At 43.9% G+C, this 18,261-nt stretch overlaps 1 protein-coding gene and 1 pseudogene across 8 annotated transcripts in view; one reads left to right on the top strand and one right to left on the bottom strand.

Moving 5' to 3' along the window:
• The window catches only part of LOC124000162 (glycerophosphodiester phosphodiesterase domain-containing protein 5-like), a 52,943-nt gene extending 40,746 nt beyond the window's left edge, over positions 1 to 12,197 (top strand). For 5 of the 8 annotated variants that reach the window (XM_046306346.1, XM_046306348.1, XM_046306345.1 and 2 more), the window contains 14 exons: positions 585 to 688; positions 992 to 1,085; positions 1,563 to 1,622; positions 1,956 to 2,054; positions 2,150 to 2,243; positions 2,669 to 2,814; positions 6,750 to 6,832; positions 7,230 to 7,380; positions 7,761 to 7,985; positions 8,663 to 8,820; positions 8,901 to 9,048; positions 9,469 to 9,551; positions 9,767 to 9,846; positions 10,587 to 12,197. In XM_046306346.1, the coding sequence (XP_046162302.1) occupies positions 585 to 688; positions 992 to 1,085; positions 1,563 to 1,622; positions 1,956 to 2,054; positions 2,150 to 2,243; positions 2,669 to 2,814; positions 6,750 to 6,832; positions 7,230 to 7,380; positions 7,761 to 7,985; positions 8,663 to 8,820; positions 8,901 to 9,048; positions 9,469 to 9,551; positions 9,767 to 9,846; positions 10,587 to 10,681 (1,620 nt within the window). In that variant the 3' untranslated portion in view covers positions 10,682 to 12,197. Of the gene's footprint in view, positions 1 to 147; positions 286 to 584; positions 689 to 991; positions 1,086 to 1,562; positions 1,623 to 1,955; positions 2,055 to 2,149; positions 2,244 to 2,668; positions 2,815 to 6,749; positions 6,833 to 7,229; positions 7,381 to 7,760; positions 7,986 to 8,662; positions 8,821 to 8,900; positions 9,049 to 9,183; positions 9,239 to 9,468; positions 9,552 to 9,766; positions 9,847 to 10,586 lie in introns of those variants that run through there. The other 3 variants (XM_046306350.1, XR_006832550.1, XM_046306349.1) reach the window with 3 other exon arrangements.
• Positions 12,198 to 14,743: 2,546 nt separating this feature from the next.
• LOC124000480 overlaps positions 14,744 to 18,261 on the bottom strand; it is a 92,776-nt pseudogene continuing 89,258 nt past the window's right edge.

Below are 18,261 nucleotides of genomic sequence, written 5' to 3'. Positions count from 1 at the left end.
GGTTTTACAATCATTGTTAAGCCAATGGGGAACTTTTTCCTCGCATTCCTCCCTCTCCTCAGAGTTCAAAGGGCACGCCGTAAACTGTATGGAAAGCATTCTAGGGTATAAATACATACAGTGAGTGCGGAAAGTATTCAGAACCCTTCCCTTTTTCCACATTTTGTTACGTTACATCCTTATTCTGAAATGGATTACATTTTTTTCAATCTGAAGGGGTCTGAATACCTTCGAATGCACATGAATTTCCCAGCCCCGTGAAAGACTGGCACGCTTCTATGTTTTGTAAGATTATTCAATGCTGCAAAAAAACAACTTGCTGTGTGACATTCTAATCATTGAATAATGGTAGCCCAGACTTGAGTTGTTTACCTCGTGTTGGGGTCAAACATACAAAGAGAAGTGATCAGTGTGGAGGAGGTTTTGGCTCTGTCCTAAATCGCTGCCTTGCAACCAAAATGTTGTCAGTCCAATCCCAATCTCTGTTCATTTCTTGGTATTGTACATTTTCATGCCAACAGTATATATGGGTTATGAATTTGATATGAAGTCTGTGGGACTTATTGTGTTTCGCTATCCTGCAGTTGGAGTGTGTCAGCTTTGCTCTCCTCATCATGACTTTCTGTCTCACGCTGGTCTTCCTCTACTTCTGGAGTGAAGCTCAGAATGACTACAATGATTTTGACTGGTAGGTGTGCTAGCATGTATTCGTAATGTGTACACACATCTAAGTACTTTTATTAACAAGCACGCAAATATATAAATACTCAAGGGCACACACACAGACATTATACACACACAGACTAACAACATTACCATACTGTATAGTCACGACTAGTGTCTCTGGTGCTGACTGTTCGCTCTCTGTGTGGCTCCTGCTCTCGCACTCACATGTGACACACACACACACACACATTTTCGCTCTCAACTCTTGTCATCCTCTTTCTCCCCCTCTCGCTCTTGCTTTCTTCCCCCTTTCTCACCTTTCCAGGTTTAACTTTGGGAACCTAGGATTCTGGTTCCCCTGGTCTGTGGTGTTGCTGGTCATTGCTGCCGCTTTTTTCAGCTACGTCACTCTGCTGCTGGTGAGGGGTGTATTTGTGTTTTGTTTGTTTGAGGGGTGTATTTGTGTTTTGTTTGTTTGAGGGGTGTATTTGTGTGTGTTTTTTTGTTTGAGGGGTGTATTTATGTGTTTTGTTTGTTTGAGGGGTGTATTTGTGTTTTGTTTGTTTGAGTGGTGTATTTGTGTTTTGTTTGTTTGAGGGGTGTATTTGTGTTTTGTTTGTTTGAGGGGTGTAATAATAATAATATATGCCATTTAGCAGACGCTTTTATCCAAACCGACTTACAGTCATGTGTGCATACATTCTACGTATGGGTGGTCCCGGGGATCGAACCCACTACCCTGGCGTTACAAGCGCCATGCTCTACCAACTGAGCTACAGAAGGACCACAGGGTGTATTTGTGTTTTTTTGTTTGAGGGGTGTATTTATGTGGTTTTCTGTTTGAGGGGTGGTTGGCATCTGTCTGATATGAGGTGTGTGTGTGGTTTGAGTTGTAGCTGTTGGCTGTGTGTCTGCTGTCAGAGGGACAGAAGCTGTACCTACACTGGGGCCACAAGGTAACGTCCGCGCTCCTTTGAACTTCCTGCCCACTTCTCTACCTCGTGTCCTATCCATCACTTTGTCCTTATGGCCCATAAGTTGTATAATCATCCCATCCATTCTTCTGTGACAAGATGAAATTAGTGTTTTTACCTAGAAGAAATCGCTGACTGCCTTGTAGAAGAAAAGTTCAAATAAATGCTGAATGCTGCAGATTTATGGATAGATCCTGAAAAAAGAAGTGAACATTAATTGTGCTCAGCTCAGTTCAAAGTTAGGTGAATGAAGTGCTCAGTAGTGTGAGTATGGTGCTAATGGTTGTGTTATCCTAACTCTGGGTGTGTTGCCAGATTGGCATTCTGGTGACTCTAGCCTTCTCCATTGTGGCCACAGCAGTTCTGTCTGACCTATGGAGCAAAGAGTGGACCACTCTCCTCCTTTCTTTCCAGGTGGGGCCTCCCTTCTTTCATCTTTTATAGTCATCACTATCTCTTTATTCTCTGTCTTTCCCCCACCTTCTGCAATTTGTTTATGTTTTGAATAGGTGACAGCGCCATATTTGCATGTGGGAGGAGTCTTGTTGATGACACTGCTATCCTGGCCAATAGCCTTACATTTCTTCCGCATCAATAATAAAGGTGAGACTGAGTAGGTGGGGCATGTTTGAGCAGCTGTATAAATAATATGCAAATTACAGAGTAGAATTAGGCAAATACTGACATCATACCTAGGGCAAGGACGGAAACTTCAGGGAGGTTTTCTATCTCAATCAGAGGAGGCTGGGAGGAGCTATAGGAGGACAGGCTCATTGTAATGGCTAGAATGGAATCAATGAAATGGTACCTATAGCTCCTTCCACCAGCCTCCTCTGATCTCAAACGTATAATATGTCTGCATATAGTCAATACAGCGGTAGATATTCATGTTTTGTTCGATTTGAATGATTTGTTTTACAAAATGTGTAGTCTGGTGTAATTTCTTTGGTCTTAAGGAAATGAATCAACCAGAAATGTATATCTGTATCCCATAATAAAGTGTGTGTGTGTGTGTGTGTGTGTTCCAGTAGGGCGGACGCTCATCATGGGGCTGTACCTGGCCGTTCTGTGTGCCCTCTACTTAGTGCCCCTGGGCATGTACTCACCCTGCCTCAAAAAAGAGGGTGCTCTGGGCCCCGCTCCAGCCCTCATCGGGCACAGAGGGGCACCCATGGTGGGTAGGCCTCGCCAGCAATAACATTAATGCCAACCCATTCTTATCAACAATTTTCAAAACTGACTGGAAACAACTATTTATACAAGTTACATAACATCAAACATAGCAGTTACATTGTATTGGTAGTAGTAGTTGAAAAAGAGAGCCACCATGTGGTGGTCTCCGATAGAGGTGTCTGGTTTCGATTATAGGTGCAATTGTCCCAGAGTCATTTACATTTACATTTAAGTTATTTAGCAGACGCTCTTATCCAGAGCGACTTACAAATTAGTGCATTCACCTTATGACATCCAGTGGAACAGCCACTTTACAATAGTGCATCTAAATCTTTTAAGGGGGGGGGTAGAAGGATTACTTTATCCTATCCTAGGTATTCCTTAAAGAGGTGGGGTTTCAGGTGTCTCCGGAAGGTGGTGATTGACTCCGCTGTCCTGGCGTCGTGAGGGAGTTTGTTCCACCATTGGGGGCCAGAGCAGCGAACAGTTTTGACTGGGCTGAGCGGGAACTGTACTTCCTCAGTGGTAGGGAGGCGAGCAGGCCAGAGGTGGATGAACGCAGTGCCCTTGTTTTGGTGTAGGGCCTGATCAGAGCCTGGAGGTACTGAAGTGCCGTTCCCCTCACAGCTCCGTAGGCAAGCACCATGGTCTTGTAGCGGATGCGAGCTTCAACTGGAAGCCAGTGGAGAGAGTGGAGGAGCGGGGTGACGTGAGAGAACTTGGGAAGGTTGAACACCAGACGGGCTGCGGCGTTCTGGATGAGTTGTAGGGGTTTAATGGCACAGGCAGGGAGCCCAGCCAACAGCGAGTTGCAGTAATCCAGACGGGAGATGACAAGTGCCTGGATAAGGACCTGCGCCGCTTCCTGTGTGAGGCAGGGTCGTACTCTGCGGATGTTGTAGAGCATGAACCTACAGGAACGGGCCACCGCCTTGATGTTAGTTGAGAACGACAGGGTGTTGTCCAGGATCACGCCAAGGTTCTTAGCGCTCTCGGAGGAGGACACAATGGAGTTGTCAACCGTGATGGCGAGATATTATTATTATTATTATTATTATTATTATCATTGAACGGGCAGTCCTTCCCCGGGAGGAAGAGCAGCTCCGTCTTGCCGAGGTTCAGCTTGAGGTGGTGATCTGTCATCCACACTGATATGTCTGCCAGACATGCAGAGATGCGATTCGCCACCTGGTCATCAGAAGGGGGAAAGGAGAAGATTAATGGTGTGTCGTCTACATAGCAATGATAGGAGAGACCATGTGAGGTTATGACAGAGCCAAGTGACTTGGTGTATAGCGAGAATAGGAGAGGGCCTAGAACAGAGCCCTGGGGGACACCAGTGGTGAGAGTGCGTTGTGAGGAGACAGATTCTCGCCACGCCACCTGGTAGGAGCGACCTGTCAGGTAGGACGCAATCCAAGCGTGGGCCGCGCCGGAGATGCCCAACTCGGAGAGGGTGGAGAGGAGGATCTGATGGTTCACAGTATCGAAGGCAGCCGATAGGTCTAGAAGGATGAGAGCAGAGGAGAGAGAGTTAGCTTTAGCAGTGCGGAGCGCCTCCGTGATACAGAGAAGAGCAGTCTCAGTTGAATGACTAGTCTTGAAACCTGACTGATTTGGATCAAGAAGGTCATTCTGAGAGAGATAGCAGGAGAGCTGGCCAAGGACGGCACGTTCAAGAGTTTTGGAGAGAAAAGAAAGGGATACTGGTCTGTAGTTGTTGACATCGGAGGGATCGAGTGTAGGTTTTTTCAGAAGGGGTGCAACTCTCGCTCTCTTGAAGACGGAAGGGACGTAGCCAGCGGTCAGGGATGAGTTGATGAGCGAGGTGAGGTAAGGGAGAAGGTCTCCGGAAATGGTCTGGAGAAGAGAGGAGGGGATGGGGTCAAGCGGGCAGGTAGTTGGGCGGCCGGCCGTCACAAGACGCGAGATTTCATCTGGAGAGAGAGGGGAGAAAGAGGTCAGAGCACAGGGTAGGGCAGTGTGAGCAGAACCAGCGGTGTCGTTTGACTTAGCAAACGAGGATCGGATGTCGTCGACCTTCTTTTCAAAATGGTTGACGAAGTCATCTGCAGAGAGGGAGGAGGGGGGTGGAGGAGGATTCAGGAGGGAGGAGAAGGTGGCAAAGAGCTTCCTAGGGTTAGAGGCAGATGTTTGGAATTTAGAGTGGTAGAAAGTGGCTTTAGCAGCAGAGACGGAAGAGGAAAATGTCGAGAGGAGGGAGTGAAAGGATGCCAGGTCCGCAGGGAGGCGAGTTTTCCTCCATTTCCGCTCGGCTGCCCGGAGCCCTGTTCTGTGAGCTCGCAATGAGTCGTCGAGCCACGGAGCGGGAGGGGAGGACCGAGCCGGCCTGGAGGATAGGGGGCATAGAGAGTCAAAGGATGCAGAAAGGGAGGAGAGGAGGGTTGAGGAGGCAGAATCAGGAGATAGGTTGGAGAAGGTTTGAGCAGAGGGAAGAGATGATAGGATGGAAGAGGAGAGAGTAGCGGGGGAGAGAGAGCGAAGGTTGGGACGGCGCGATACCATCCGTGTAGGGGCAGTGTGGGAAGTGTTGGATGAGAGCGAGAGGGAAAAGGATACAAGGTAGTGGTCGGAGACTTGGAGGGGAGTTGCAATGAGGTTAGTGGAAGAACAGCATCTAGTAAAGATGAGGTCGAGCGTATTGCCTGCCATGTGAGTAGGGGGGGAAGGTGAGAGGGTGAGGTCAAAAGAGGAGAGTGGAAAGAAGGAGGCAGAGAGGAATGAGTCAAAGGTAGACGTGGGGAGGTTAAAGTCGCCCAGAACTGTGAGAGGTGAGCCGTCCTCAGGAAAGGAGCTTATCAAGGCATCAAGCTCATTGATGAACTCTCCGAGGGAACCTGGAGGGCGATAAATGATAAGGATGTTAAGCTTGAAAGGGCTGGTAACTGTGATAGCATGGAATTCAAAGGAGGTGATAGACAGATGGGTAAGGGGAGAAAGAGAGAATGACCACTTGGGAGAGATGAGGATCCCGGTGCCACCACCCCGCTGACCAGAAGCTCTCGGGGTGTGCGAGAACACGTGGGCGGACGAAGAGAGAGCAGTGGGAGTAGCAGTGTTATCTGTGGTGATCCATGTTTCCGTCAGTGCCAAGAAGTCGAGGGACTGGAGGGAGGCATAGGCTGAGATTAACTCTGCCTTGAGTCCTGGTAAGAGGACTGATAATGCCTAACCGGAGACAGGGATACAACTCACACTTTAATGCCACACCGAACGGACAGTCACACAGCAAGCAAAAAGAGGAGACTAGCTGTAATGATAGTGTATAGTGGTTTTCTGTACGACAGAAGGAACAGCGAACACTGTATATATTACAACAGAGGGATGGCAGTATTGGCAATGCAATAGTAATAGCAGTGACGCAATATATACAAATCAGCAATGGCATAGCAATGGGTTAACACACAATAGTAATGGTTGTAGTAGCGTTAGCAAGGTAATATTATTGGCTGGTAATAAATATACAGTAATACACAGGGGTTCGTAAGTTAACATGCTACAAAGCAGTAATGCAGGCAAACAGGCTACATAGCAGAAATGGTAGCATACTGTAGTGAGGGCTAGAATAGCATAGGCAGTATACAACAGGATGATATTAGTGACTAGCATAGTATACAACATGTACGGGAGAGCTAGCATGCTAGGCTAGCAGGCCACGGGCTAGTAGGCCTAAGGCTATAGATAATAACACACAGTAGTATGGACAGTAAGGGCAAGTTAGCATCAGCGTTAAAACTACAAAGGCTAACATGCTTACAAGCGGCCATGTTGAATGTGGCTATGACCATATCAGGAAGTGACCGGGTCACTAGTTTGCTAAACTGATGTTTATGCCTGCTATTTATCATCTGTGCTGGTAGCACCTCTGTTTGGGATAACTATGTTAGAATCATGTTTATGTGTATTAAATCTCAGCTTGCTCCAGAGAACACACTCATGTCCTTTGAGAAGGCAGTGGAGGCTGGTGGGGAAGGTCTGGAGACTGACGTCACCATCAGGTCAGTGGTGGTTGTCAACCCTCCTCACACCCTGTCCATCTTGTGTACCGAAGACTAATGTTGGGACATGCTATCTCATCAGTCGTGGGTATTATGAAACAAGCTAGCTGTGCAAGGTTAACTCAACATACTTGTAGCTGGTCAGCTCATATCATCAACAAGCCATTGCCATCAGGTTCTTTCCAATGTTTTTCCTGGCATTTTTATTGGAGTTAAACATTTATTGAAGGAGACTGGCGTACCTGAATAAATTATAGATAGATTGATAAAGTACCTGGGTCTCTTTGATGGAGTTATCGTGATGCACTTCAGTCAACTCTGTAACTGTCAACTCTGCAATGGTCAACTCCATAACCATCAACTCAGTAACTGCCATGTCCTCCTCTCGTTGCCATAGCTACGACGGGGTGCCCTTCCTGATGCACGACCGCACCCTGAGGAGGACTACCAACGTGCAGAAGGTGTTCCCCAACCGGACGGATGCCCCTGCGGCCATGTTCACCTGGGGAGAGCTGGAGACCCTCAACGCCGGGGACTGGTTCCTCTATGTGAGTCACCAACCGCCGCTGTGGTAGTACCTCAGGAAGACTCGGGGTCACCTAAAATAAGCCTGGTCTTGAACTGCTTTTTAATAAAGATCATGATCATTTCGCTTCATGGACATGGCATGATGGGATACCAATGGAAGTAGTTACGACAATATAATAAGATGATGGATAGTTAAGGTAGACATTTTGTCACTACACCAAAGTACTATTGATGGGGGCGGGAGGTTATTGATTGCTCAACTCCAATTGGACAACCAACGACTTTATGGAATACAATGTGATATTACATTGTCTCCTGCATTGTGCCATGAAATATGATTTGCCATGATGCCAAAGCATTCCGTATACTGACTGTCTCTCTCCCCCTGGTGGTTCTGCAGCGCGACCCTTTCGGCACGGCCTGGTCTCTGGGCGCCGAGGACCGGGCGCAGGCACAGAACCAGTCTGTGTGCACCCTCAGGGACTTCCTGGAACTGGCAGCCCAGTGGGGCAAACAGGTGATCTTTGACCTCTACCGCCCCCCTCGGGGCCACCCCTACAGGGACACCTGGATCACACACACCCTCGAGGTCATCCACAACGAGTCCTCCATCCACTCACACCAGGTGAGGGCACTGTGGGACGATGTTATAAAGAGAAGTAGGGTGAAGTTGCCCCTCGGTGCTGATCTTGGGTCAGTTTAGCATTTTCACTAATGGGGTTAAGGTTAGGATTGGGGGATGGGAAGCTGATCCTAGATCTGCACCTAGGGGAAACTTATTCACTTTGTGTCTGTGTTAGGGGCCTTCACGGTTCAACTTTTGGACCCGTTCCGAAATGGACCTGGGGCTTTCCCATCTGGACCCAATATGCATAAATAAATGTTGACAATATAGAGACCCGGTCCAAACAAACCCAAGGACAACTAGAATCATTCCGTATAGACTTTTATATAACTTTTGCCCCACACGGAGGCTCTATGACTGTAGCCTATTGCCTCTTTGATGACTTATGATTGGCCAACAACAAGCTACAAGCGGCACTCTCGTGAAAAGAGCAGTTGCATAAATTATACAATTTCTCTCTCTCTCTCTCTACTGCAGCAGTCGCGTTCTGATCTAAATGGGTCCTTCCGGGATAGTCAGTTAACATGACACCTACTTGAGACCTGTGACAATCACAGGAGATTTGACCCAGACCCGTGAAATGTTTTCTAATTCTAGATCCGATCGGATCGGGTCTCAGGTATTCGGGTACAGGTGGATCCGTAAAGACCTCTAGTCTGTGTGAATGTGTGTGTCAGGTGCTGTGGCTGCCCCCAGACCTGCGGAGCCTGGTCCAGAAGATGGACCCTGACCTCCAGCAGACCTCTGGGTCCTGGAGTCCAGTGGAGGAGCTGCAGCAGAACCACATCGTCCAACTCAACCTGCACTACAGCTCCATGTCTACAGAGATGATCAGGTGTGTTTGTGTGTGTATGTCTGTGCGTTAACTGGCTATGCGTTTGTTCATTATCTGGCTGTGTGTGGTGCCTCCCCCAGTGAGTATGCGGCGGCTAACATCAGCACCAACCTGTATGTGATCAGCCAGCCGTGGCTCTACTCTCTGGCCTGGTGCTCCGGGGCTCAGTCTGTCACCACCAATTCCCCACAGCTCCTCTACAAACTCACCAGACCCCTTTTCCTCATGGTGAGAAAAACAACCTGGGACAAATACTTCTGCATCCCAATAATCTATCTGCATCCCAATAATCTATCTTTTCACAAGAAGTGTGCACTTGTTCACTACTCTCCACAAATGTAAAAACATTGTATTTTGGTGTAGGTGTGATGTGATCAGCCAGCCGTGGCTCTACTCTCCGTGGCTCTACTATTTTGGTGTAGGTATGAGCTAGAGGGAGTTTCCATCATACTGGTATTTTATACTGGTCATTTCCTTCCATATCCATGAAGGGAAGTGAACACTTTGAGAGAAAAGACTGATTATTGGGATAAAGGGCCCAAATGCAGCCTATATCCTACCTTCCTTGAAGTATCACAGATCTAAAATTATTTGGATTGGTGAAAGTAATACACCTAGAGACAATGGTTGTCTGTCTTTCTCTCTCAGACTCCAGATGAGTACAATCTGATGTGGGTCCTTACCGATGTGGTGTCCTTCATCCTCATCCTCATTATCTTCATCTTCCACTGGTGAGTGAGCCCACCAGAATACAGAGAGCAAGGGTTGTCATAAGGTGCCTTTTTAATATGCCTAAATAAAAAAACGTAGATTGGTTATGTGATTGAAATTTAAGCTTCGGATGAAGGTAGGTCTGTTTTGGATATAACGGTGATGTCACTTCCTGTAGTGTTCCTTCCTGTCGTGTCACTGCTTATAGTGATGAATGTAACTGTGTTGGTGACAGGTGGCGAGAACGAGGCTTGGCTTTCTATTCGGGCAGCAAACCCACACTAGAACACGGCACCTACAGCAAGTTCAGGACAGGTGAGTTAGAGGTTGTCAGTAGGTGATACCCAGTCTTTGCTCCATGGCTAGCTTTGGTGACATATGAGATACATGTACACACACACACACACACACACACGCACTAACCCTATATAGCAGGGAACATTAATTATATTCAGCCGCTGGCTGATTTTTGTCTTGAGCGGATGGTCAGGGGGCCGGAACATAATTACAAATCATTTGTAGACCGGACTTCTTGCGGTCAATTTGCAAACATATACAATAACACAATACTTTTAAACCTGGCTTACATTTGTATTTGATCACATAGCTTATATCTCTCTATTATGCGTGGGAATTCAAATCACTTGGTGTTGATTTGCTGGTGATTTTACAGTCTTATGTCCATCAATAAAAATAAATCAATTACTATTATTATTTTTGCTCAGAAAACTTGGGGGGGGGGGACAAATAAAAATCACTCGTGGGCCAAATTCCGCCTGCGGGCCGCCATTTGGGGAGCCCTGCTATATAGGCTTAGAACAGAGATGAGTGTCCGCCTGCGGGCGCCAGTTGGGGGAACCCTGTTATATAGGCTTAGAACAGAGATGAGTGTCCGCCCGCGGGCGCCAGTTGGGGAACCCTGCTATATAGGCTTAGAACAGAGATGGGTTGAAATGAAAAAGACAATGTATTACATGTATTACTTAATCATTATTACATATGAATGATAATGACCATTGACAACCCCTAACCCGCTAACCTCATCCCCCTGACAGAGATGAGTGATGTGTGGTCCGTCTCCAGTGTCAACATCCTGGGAGAGCCTGCTGGAAGCCCTCTAGCCACTGAGCCTCACCTGGCGACCATTTGAGCACTGAGAACCAATCTCCTCTGTGAGGCCCAGTTCAAACAAACCATTCCTCCCCCTCACAACACCCCTGGGCCCAACCTGGCATCTCACCAGGACCCAACATGGTAACCCGGAGTTCAACCTATCAACCCCTGTAACTTTTAGTGAGAATGAGAAATAGTTCAATGATGTGAGGCCTATCTGAGCTATAAGTGGCGCTGATGTTGTGTCACTTGCAGAAAGGATTTCATTGCATAGAAATGAATCCGTAATTCATTTAAAGCCCACACAGCCTCAAGGACCATAACCAACTCTTCACACTACAGACACCCTGTGATTCTGGGAAGAGATGACTACACTATTGAACCAGGCCCATGGAAATGGATTACTCACTGCATTAATATCAGAAAAAAAAGAAACCTTCCGCTGTAGATATTCTCAATTTATTTTGCCCTCCATGGGTTCCTTTCCATTTCAGCAGCCACTGCAGTGTCGAGTTGCGTCAATTACAAACACTTTACCATTTCCTTACTGTGAGAGAGTAGTGGTCGATAAGGTGTGTGTGTATATGACAGACTGGAGTTCAATTAGTACATGTTTGTTTTCTTTCGAATACTTATGCTGTGCTTGATTGAGCTTTCCTGGCATTTAGGGAACTAATGAAGTAGTTACAAAAGTGCAAACTCCGCCCATCTGGAATCTGGCACTCCAATCAAATGGGCAAAGTATTGCAAAGACAAATGAATACTATTAGAACCCAGGTTTGAATATGACACGATGATTCTGTTTATTTCTGGAGATAAATTACTGTGTTTGATTGTAGTCTACGTTTATAAGCACTTTTAGAGCATTAGGCGGCGTAATGAGGTGACACCCAGAGAACCTTGCAACATACTGTATAATCACTGCAACAACAGAACAGTGACCTACTGAGAACAATTAGACTGTGTATTTCCATGGTCCATATTGAGTTCAATGTTTTTAACAAATTTGTTTAGTCTTTTCAACACAAATGAAAATCCTTCTGGCAAGGATTAAAAAACCAAATGTTATACAATGTTTAGTCCTTTTGGCCAGATTACAGCAGAACTCTTACATCTCCCTTCACTTGATTCTGCCTCAGCTTTACTGAACCAACTCAATGTGAATAATGCCAACTTCAGCTCTGGTAGCTGAGAGAATGTTTTTTCTAATAATTACTATTGAACCTGTTAAGATTCCTTTGACTGACGACATATTGATGACTAACTCCTCATAAAGCTACGGTGGTCCGAAAGGGCAAGGTAGCTTCTAAAAGCCACCGTACAAAGCCTTAGGAATACCTACAAAAGAAAAGTATGTTCTGCCAAAGAATCACAGTATAGATACAGTACAATTCTGATTTGTCATCTACGTACGACACCTGTAGTGTCTCTTGGTTGTAAGATCGTCTTCGTTCTACTTCTGATTTAGACATTTAAGAGCTGTATGTTGTTTTAGTTACTCTTCCGATTGTAACAGGATGACATATCATATTAAAAGACCATTTTCAAACATGCCAATTTGTATTTTTAGTTTGTCGTCATTCTGTTCATTTCCCATTCTGTGATAGACATTTTTGTGTTCCATAGTGTGAGATTTGCAAAGTGCCTAACAATTCTCATGTAAGAAAATAAAGAGGCCCTGCTAATCCAGAGTTAGAAGACCTGCAACAAATGTCAAATGAAGCTGAGAGGAAAACACTCAGTTGGCAGTGATAGGCTCATACTAAATACAATGGCTATTTCACTATGAAGTCATTTTAAACAATGTCGTTATTGAGAGGGGAGAAAGCGACTTCTTGCGTTAACATGATCAAAAATGAACTGAACATTTTGTTTCGTTTAAGTTGGTTTAATTGTTTTCTTATCAAATGGCATAATACTGAAATAGGCTCATTAATCTTTTGGGGTGCTGAACATTAGACATTAAAGGAAATATTTGTAATTTCTTTTGATACCAACATATTTGGTTACATGGACCAACATTTACAAAACAAGAACAGTTTGAGCTAATTGAATATCCACTATACAGAACGGCACACAACAAAGTAAATGTGGGCTCTATTCAATCAGATCTCCTTTAGCCCACATCTGCAGAGCAGTTGTTTTGCCGGTGGAACTGCATAAGAACTGTCAAATCCACAAGCCGCTCGTGGCATTATACCTAAAGTGGACATTGCCATTGGCTGCATGGAGTCGCATGAACAGAAATCTCACGTAGCCCTGTTTACAAGGTCTAACGCTGGGATATGAGATGTAATCTACACCTCCATTAGGATGATAGAAATACTAATTTTCTTTGAATGATTTTTACATTTGAGCGTAATAATTTCTATATAGCATACACTTTCACTTTCTCGTTCTGAACTTCTAATGCGAGTGGGGTGGGTATGACTCCGAGTGGGGTGGGTATGACTCCGTGACAAAGGTCGCAAGAGCAGTTGCTCACCGATTTGATGGCTCCAATGCAGTTCCACCTCCAACACCGCTAAAATCTCTGCTATGCGGTAGTCTGCTATCGCTGATTAAGACTTGATCTGATTGAATCTAGGTCTAAGATTACTTTTAAAGGTAGACTAAGCAATATGTTTCACTATACATAGTGGGGTGACCAGTGACTTAGCACATTTTCACCCGCAAGGTCCGACCAGCACCCAAAATGAATGTTTTAGGATTTTTGCCATGGGGCAGAGAGATAAATTAGCAATTGTATAGCTAATCTCAAGCTATTTTGCCATGAGGCTGAGAGAAAATGTTGCTGTCGTTGATATAGAGGAATCTTGAAAGACTGGAGTTGGTGTTGACAACAGATACTCAAAACAGACATATTTCTGCCTCTAAAAACAAAAGTTCAATCCAAATATTTGTAAAATATGGAAAAGAATTCATTTGAAAATCCTCCCCAAAAACATAACTTTGCAGACCATGTAGTGCAACAAGACCGTGTCTTTTTTGCACTACATGTAATGAGGACATGAATACGGGGACATGAATAAGGGGACCTTATGGTGTAGTTGACCCTGCTCATTCCTGAATCATTTAGGAAATCTGACGGAGTTCACCAAATCTCCGGACACATCTTCTGGTCACATCTTCTGGTAATCACAGTTTTGAGAGAAATACTCTTTAAAGTTACAGAGGGCTATTACATTTTCTTATGTAGTTTCTTGCATCAGTTAATATCCATTATTGCCTGTTTTTAGAATTGTAAAACTTTTTGGGGAGTTTTGAAATGAGGATCCTTTGCTGCGTTCAAGGACATAGAGTCGTTGTATTGAAAGTATTTCCAAAATTATAAAACAAATCTTTTTGGCTCAAATAATGCAACAAATTCAATTGGTTTCAAATATTTAAAAAAATAAGTTTCCCTGCTGGGCAAGGATAGTCCCGACTGTCAGCAATCCCTGAGCTAATTTCCTGATATTCTACACATTTTGCCATGAGGCTGAGAAAGAATTTTGCAATTTTGAAGCTACACTGAACAAAAATACAAATGCAACTTGTAGTGTGTTGGTCCCATGTTTCTGAAATAAAAAGATCCCAGATATTAACCACACAAAAAGCGTATTTCTGTCTGTAATTAAAGCCCTTTTGTGGGAAAAAACTAATTCTGATTGGCTGGGCCTGGCTCCCCAGTGGGTGGGCCTGGCTGCCAAATGGGTGGGCCTATGCCCTCCTAGGCCCACCCATGGATGCACCCCTGCCCAGTCATGTGACATCCATTGATTAGGGACTAATAATTCATTTCAATTGACGGATTTCCTAATTCTGTATGAACTGTAACTCAGGAAAAGCTTTGAAATCGTTGCATGTTGCGTTAATATTTTTGTTCAGTATTATTCAAAAAAAAAATGTCATGGCTTATGACGCGGGAGTGTGTGCGATGCCTGTGGTGGGGGGGCATCCTGCTTACAGACATCAACACTAACATAACTTTAATATGCCAAAACTGGCAATCTGTTGTTGATATCTGTATGTATATGATACTGTATTTTGTCATTTACCGGAGTCCACCTTCAATACTTAAAAATCATTGACTGCTCCACAATTATAAAAAGCAGAGTCATATGATACAGAATTTATTTACAGAATAAAAATTTGCTTCACTAATTAAGTAAGCAAACAGCTAAATCTGTGCTCGTTAGAAATATCACATGCTTAAATAGTCACATGATTAAATAAGGTTTTTACAGTGATGTGGTATACACACTGTATGCAAAGTCCTAGAGACAGCTAATGTCCAGAGGTCAATCTGACTGTACTCATCAAATGTACTTCAGTATATGAAGTGTACTAATAACAGTGATTGCTGTAGGTATGAATAGATATTGAAAGAAACTATTTAGCCTGCCTATTACAATAAGGGAAAATGTTGAATTAAACTCTAAACCAAAACTCTAAACCAAAATAGAATAGCGATTATAGTATATATAGTATGGACTTAGACATTTTATAAACAAAGCTCCTGATTAGTTGCCATGTAACAAGTTGTAATTTAATTGTTGGTTGTGCATTTGAGTATAGGTTAAGTAAAGGCAATTTGGTGATAGTTAATTAAGACAGGACCCAAGATATAAAACAACATCGGACAATCAGTCAAAACATTGTCATGGCCAAAACATCAATCGTCACACTTCCCACTGACAAGACAAAAAGAGAATTCTAGTCACAACGCCGCTGTCTTGCCTCTATCCCCTTAACCAACGATCCATGTACATTTCTTTAACACAAGTGCGTGGAGATGCATTATATTCATTCAATGTCTCAGACATTGCATTCAGACGATGTAGCAACATTGTGCCTTTAGTCCTGAGATGACCAGTATCAGTAGAACAGACTCATAGACCAGAGATTCCCAAGGTTTTGCACTTCCCACTCTCTTTCATCCACGATATTTGGGAGAAAATCAGTCAGGTGAATTGATGTGTGTATGTGTGTGTGTGCATCTCATTGATGTTGACATGTTATGGCGGAAAGGCTGCATGTATCCCTCTCTGTTTTAATGAGACACGTGTAATAGATCTGAGAAGCCTACTACGGTCAACAGCGGGATCAATCACTTTACAGCTCACTTGATGTTTCCACGGGAACCGCGCTGTTTGGTCATGGTGGTCAGCATCTGGCTGATGTAAGAGGTCAGGAGGTCGTCCATCTTGTAGCCCTGTGGTCACACAGACAAACAAGGTCAAAGGTACATTCATGTTTTTCCATATTTCATGGTTGCCTATGAATCAGACCTGTGTTCAAATAGGTGTATCTGTAAAATACTATTGCAGGCACTTGATTGAGCTTGACTGGCGCAATGGAGCCAACAGAATAGTCTCAAAAGTGAAAACCTGGTCAACTGTCACTCCAAGCTGGCCTTATCAAACACTCAGCATTTAAACCCAGGTGTTCTATGCATTCATTATTTCAAGTTCCACAAAGCTACAGAACCTCAGAGCCCATAAAAATGCTTTTCTATCTGCATACAGGCCAATTTCAGGCTAAGACAATTACTATGATTTTTGGCCACATGACACCTACAGTCTAGGTGAAACCCTATTTTTCACTTCAGCATCTTGAGAAGATTTTTGTTAATAGACGTGTTGGTTGTTTAGCAACAAAGCCGATGCGTGTGCAACTTATGGGGCAAACAGATATAGACAGGTGTGTGCCTTTCCAAATCATGTCCAATCAATTGAATTTACCACAGGTGGACAAGTTGCAGAAACATCTCAAGGATGATCAATGGAAACAGGATGTACCTGAGCTCAATTTCAAGTCTCATAGCAAAGGGCTACTAAATAAGGTATTTCTGTTTTTATTTATTTATTTTTTTGCATTGTCAATATGGGTTATTGTGTGTAGATTGATGAGGGTAAAAAATAATGTTATACATTTTAGAATAAGGCTGTAACATAAACTGTGGACAAAGTCAAGGGGTCTGAATACTTTCCGAAGGCACTGTTTGTGTAGAGGGTGAGGAATCTACAATAGGCTAGCCCTAAATACTGTATACCAACACTGCCTGAGAGCCATTGACATCTCATGTCATGTCATATCGTGAGTTTTGAAATGTCCAGTAGCTCACCAGTGAGGTCTCACACAGCAGCTTGGTGCCTTGGACCATGTTGCCGATGGTGATGTGGAAGTAGGTGTTTCCACTACTCCAGTTAGAGATCTTAGTGAACGTGTGAGTCGTTAAGATGTCCTATTCAGGTGGGATTTGGAGAAATACATGTTTAGCACACACACATACACAACTTCCATGACACACACACGCACACGCACACACACACACACACACACCTTTGACTTGGGGTCGATCAGGCTGACACCATGTTTGTTTATTGCTATCAAGAGGGTCTCTGGAAAGTTTGGATCAGTGGTTTGCTGTTGAATAGGAGAACATCTGTTAAGTGGTATCTTATAAATCAAACTTGAGTTTGTGAACTATTTTTTAGTAATCATATAAATAAATACTGTGATTGAGGCAGACAATAGGTAAATGTACAGTATAGACAGACAAAGATAATACATAAAGAAAACAACAATACATCAAAAGAAAGTAGCAAGGAATTCACAGCAACTCTCTGAGCAGGTCAATAGCAATAGTCCGTGACCTGAGATAGAGTTGAGTTTTCTGACCATTGATCAAGAAAAGTTAGTTGAACATTGGAACAAAAACCTCCTAAAGTACCAAACAGCACTCAAATGCACACGGTAACTCTAATGCACTAAAGAATAACCCCACAAACAAAGATCATTCTGCCCCGGTTCTGCACAATAACCTGAATTCATACAGAAATCTATACAGCATTCCTACATACATCTTTACCTTGACTTCAAAGAAGGCCGAGCCAAATGTAGGCCACTTGAAGATGACTTTGAGGAATGATAGCTTGGCCTCCTCTCGAGTCTTCCCCGACTGCTTGTTGAAGAACGCCACTATAGACTGTGAGACAGAAAAACAAGCAGCAGAGTTTGCGACCAAATATGATTTAAACCCTGGTTTCTTATGCACTCCCACTGACCTAAAGCTTAGGCATTTATTTCAGAAGCTAGAGCAAGTCTTTAGGTCTCGGGCAAGGTTACTCTTCACGCAAGCGAAGTTCACTAAACTACTGTACCTATGCTAAATTAGCACAAAATCATTGCTCAGACAATTTAATTAGCATGTTGTTTATATATTTTTGATGACACAATGACTAGGACCATGGTCCCGACACAAAAATTAATTTGTTGCTGCGAACTTCCCGCAAGTAAATAGTGTGCAACAAAATCAAGTTTCAAGTTGTATTAGTCGTATGTACGGGATACAAATGATATTCACCGTCCAACGAAACTTGTAGGTTCCTTCGTGACAATGCAACAACAATAAGAAATAATACAAGATACGAATAGGAACATAAAGTAAATGGCTCAGTAGAATAAACATTTTAAGCACAAGTATAGTACAGAAAGGGACAATTATAGTCCAATATTTAAATGTGTTTTGGGGAAGGGAGGATTGGGGGGGCAAGTGTTTAAATTGTGCAATATTTAGCAATCATAATACGATTCTGGTAGCAGCAGTTGTGATGTGTGTGTAGCATGAAT

This window comes from Oncorhynchus gorbuscha, linkage group LG16, assembly GCF_021184085.1.
Source record: "Oncorhynchus gorbuscha isolate QuinsamMale2020 ecotype Even-year linkage group LG16, OgorEven_v1.0, whole genome shotgun sequence".
NCBI classification, from domain to species: domain Eukaryota; kingdom Metazoa; phylum Chordata; class Actinopteri; order Salmoniformes; family Salmonidae; genus Oncorhynchus; species Oncorhynchus gorbuscha.
The sequence above is the reverse complement of the archived record's forward strand: the minus strand, read 5'-3'. Positions and strand labels throughout refer to the sequence as shown.